Genomic DNA, 3,110 nt, shown 5'->3' on the forward strand with positions numbered 1-3,110 from the left:
GGGTACCGCTGTGGTGTACTCATGCCCTTTCCTGCACATATTTTTTGTATGCAGATCCAGATTCTTCTGATCAGCCATACCATCATTGAGGCGAGGCGATTTTCAGAGACTTCGAGGTATATCTGCCGCGTCCGCAGACCGAGAAGTCCCTCTCTATTCTCCCTTTAGCTATAGACCTTCTGTGATTACTTTGTTTAGATTTCTGGAGTTAGAACACTGTGTACTTTCCTCTAGTTTGTGATTCATGAGATTCCGGGTTTTGGGAGTGTTATTGTTGGTCGAGAGTGTTATTATTGTATAAGTCGAGCGGCATTTTAAACTTTCTCTGTTATGTTACCCGTAAATTGCTAGTTTCGTATCTTTATTTCCTTTTTCCGTAAATTGTTAGGCTTACCTAATCGTAGAGATTAGGTGCCGTCACGATAGTTCACGAAGGGAGAACTTGGGTCGTGACAGACAGGGGAATAAATGGCTAATTTTCCATACGGTCCAACAGTTGATAACCTTTTTATGCGTGAAAAGAATATGAAGCATACGTGAAACTCTGACAGCATCTCGTTTAATTGTTGTTAGTAGTTGATATTTGTATACATTTAGTTTTTATATGTACCAAAAATAATATTGTTTCTTAAAGTAAGTTAAACATAGACACATAAAATATTGGAAAAGAGGGAGTAACAATTAACCAACAAATCATGAGTTCTGAAGAAACCACATTAATTAATGATGGCAAAAACAAAAAGAACCATAGCTATGAACTACAATAAGCTAGACAGATACATAGGGAATAAAATAACATGGTACTAATAGCTAGAGCCTAGCATAGACTAATAATCCTAGTCAAAATTAAATTAAAACGCATTGGCAACGGTCTCAGCAAACCACAATCTTGATTTGTCCATTAAATCAGGGCTCAACCGAACCATGAGCACACAAAACTCCCTCTCATTCAAGCAACCATCTCCATCCAAATCCCCTTCTCTTAACATGCACATCAGCTCATCATCACTCATTCCCTGCAATCCTAGCAATGCTGAATTCTTCTTCAAGCTCTCGAACGTGATTACTTCCCTCTCCTCATCCATGAGCACCCGAAACCCGTTTCGAAGCTCCTTCAAGAACCCTTCTGACCCGAGCTTCTCCACCATTGACGGGAAGAAATCCTCGAACACCACGTCACGTCCCAATGCAGCCATTAATCAGTTGAAGGTTCGACTAGTGCGATATATATTAATCACCAGATTCAGATGTTTTGTTTTAATAGGGATGAATTTTAATGAGAGGATCTAAGGACTCAATATGCATATATATAGTGTATATGTAAAAGGTGGTGATGACCTGGAATAATAATGGATATAAAGAAGAGGAAGTTGAAGAGGAAATATTCGAGATGGAAACGAACAGAAAGAGGATAAAAAGGGATGGTGGCAAAAAGCATCGGTGGGGGAGTTTTCATGGTGGGGGAGACAGTAGACTAGTTTCGTGGAAGTTGCATGGAAATTAATATTCTCTGTTCATATGTGATGGAGCGTCTTTTATTTTTGCAGAAAGAAACATTTTTAGATTTGAAGGGCAATTTCCTATCTCTGCCGCAACAGACAACATACATGTACGCACCTTATTTACTCCATTTGGTATGCTCACCCCTTCTACATTATTCTTTTGGAGTTTTTCTTTTCAAATTTTCTTGTATTTATATTGCGATAGTGTGATAACCACGATGATTGTATGAGAAATTGACAACAAAAAAAAAGTTCCCTTATGTTTGAGTAGGTCTAAGATATAGTCCCTTAATCAAATATACTCTTTTTGAGTAATTTTGGTTCTTTAAGTTTGTTAAAAATAACACTTTTGATCCCAGTCAAATATTTAATAAATTTTGGCTATTAATTTTAACGAAAACTCTGAAAAAATATATTCAAGAAACACCATGAATGTCCGCTCAAATTCCAAAAAACCCAATATAAAAAACTACCTTCAGAAACCACAACTTAAAGTATTGCACTCTCTCCGGTCCATATAATAAGTGATTTTTAGGCTTTTGAAACACCCCTAAAGAAAATACTAACCTTAAAAAAAAGATATTTTGCCTAAATTATCTTTAATTAAAATAAGCATATTGTTAATTTGACGCATTGGGATTTGTAAACAAGTGCAAAGTTTGGAAAAACAAAGATAATTTCTTCTTGATTATGTAAGAGGTCACTTTTTTTAGATCAAACTAAAAAGGTCAAAAAAAATATTTACTTATTATGGACCGGAGAGCGGAACAGATTCCATGAAAAAAGTGTAACAGAATTGAACCACCAAAAATGAGTTCCCACTAATTTTTGTTAGTTTGCAGTTTTTGTTAAAAAATAGAATTTATTAAATACTTGACGGATAACAAAAGTGGCAAAATTGCGATACTACTCGGGACGTACCCTAAGCATAAGGGACCATTTTCGTCATTTTCTCAAAAATATTTTTTCAAACTTTCTTTGAGCCCAATAATATTCTATTCCAGCAAGAATGACGAATTGTTTGACGTACTAATTTTATTTTGAATTCTGTGTATAACTTTTAGATTTATTTTTAGAAATTTAAATATTGTATTATTACGTAAAATTGTTGTCGATCAAAATTATTTACCGTTAACAATATTTTAAAATCTAAAGAGTTTCCCTCTTTCTTACCAATTGTACTAGTTAGGGGTGTGCATTCGATTTATCGATTCGATTTTGACCCTTATCGATAATTACTTATCGATTATCGATTTGTACATATGCTTATCGTTATCGTTTCAATAAGGTTTCGATTTTTTCGATTTCGATTTATCGATTTTTGGGGCTTGTCGATTCGGTAATCGATTACACCAATAAGAAATTTCGCGGGATTCCACGGAAAGTATATCGCTATAAATACTGATAATAGGTGAATTGAACTATGATTAAGCCTCAAAAGAACCACTTTCTTGTAGAGTTTTTATGATAAAAGTGATAACAAAATGCTCTTATTAGTGCTTTTCATGTTTTGCAGGTTACATACAGTAGAAGAAGGCTATGGAGTAGTTTTAGATCAATTATGGAGGAAAAAGAGGCCAATCGCACAAAAGTCGCCAAATGAACCAT

The 3,110-nt window shown here is 34.8% G+C and overlaps 1 protein-coding gene across 1 annotated transcript; it reads right to left on the bottom strand.

The window, feature by feature from the left end:
* Positions 1-700: 700 nt before the first annotated feature.
* On the bottom strand, positions 701-1,520 carry LOC109209795 (calcium-binding protein PBP1-like). The gene has a single exon (XM_019373134.1). The coding sequence runs from the start codon at positions 1,194-1,196 to the stop codon at positions 852-854; it is 345 nt and encodes a 114-aa protein (XP_019228679.1). The 5' UTR covers positions 1,197-1,520; the 3' UTR covers positions 701-851.
* Positions 1,521-3,110: the final 1,590 nt, after the last annotated feature.

The sequence above is a fragment of the Nicotiana attenuata genome, unplaced genomic scaffold (assembly GCF_001879085.1).
Source record: "Nicotiana attenuata strain UT unplaced genomic scaffold, NIATTr2, whole genome shotgun sequence".
NCBI lineage: Eukaryota > Viridiplantae > Streptophyta > Magnoliopsida > Solanales > Solanaceae > Nicotiana > Nicotiana attenuata.

Coding starts and splice junctions, on each gene's coding strand:
- LOC109209795 (XM_019373134.1), bottom strand. CDS start 1,196: ATGGCTGCATTGGGACGTGACGTGGTGTTCGAGGATTTCTTCCCGTCA.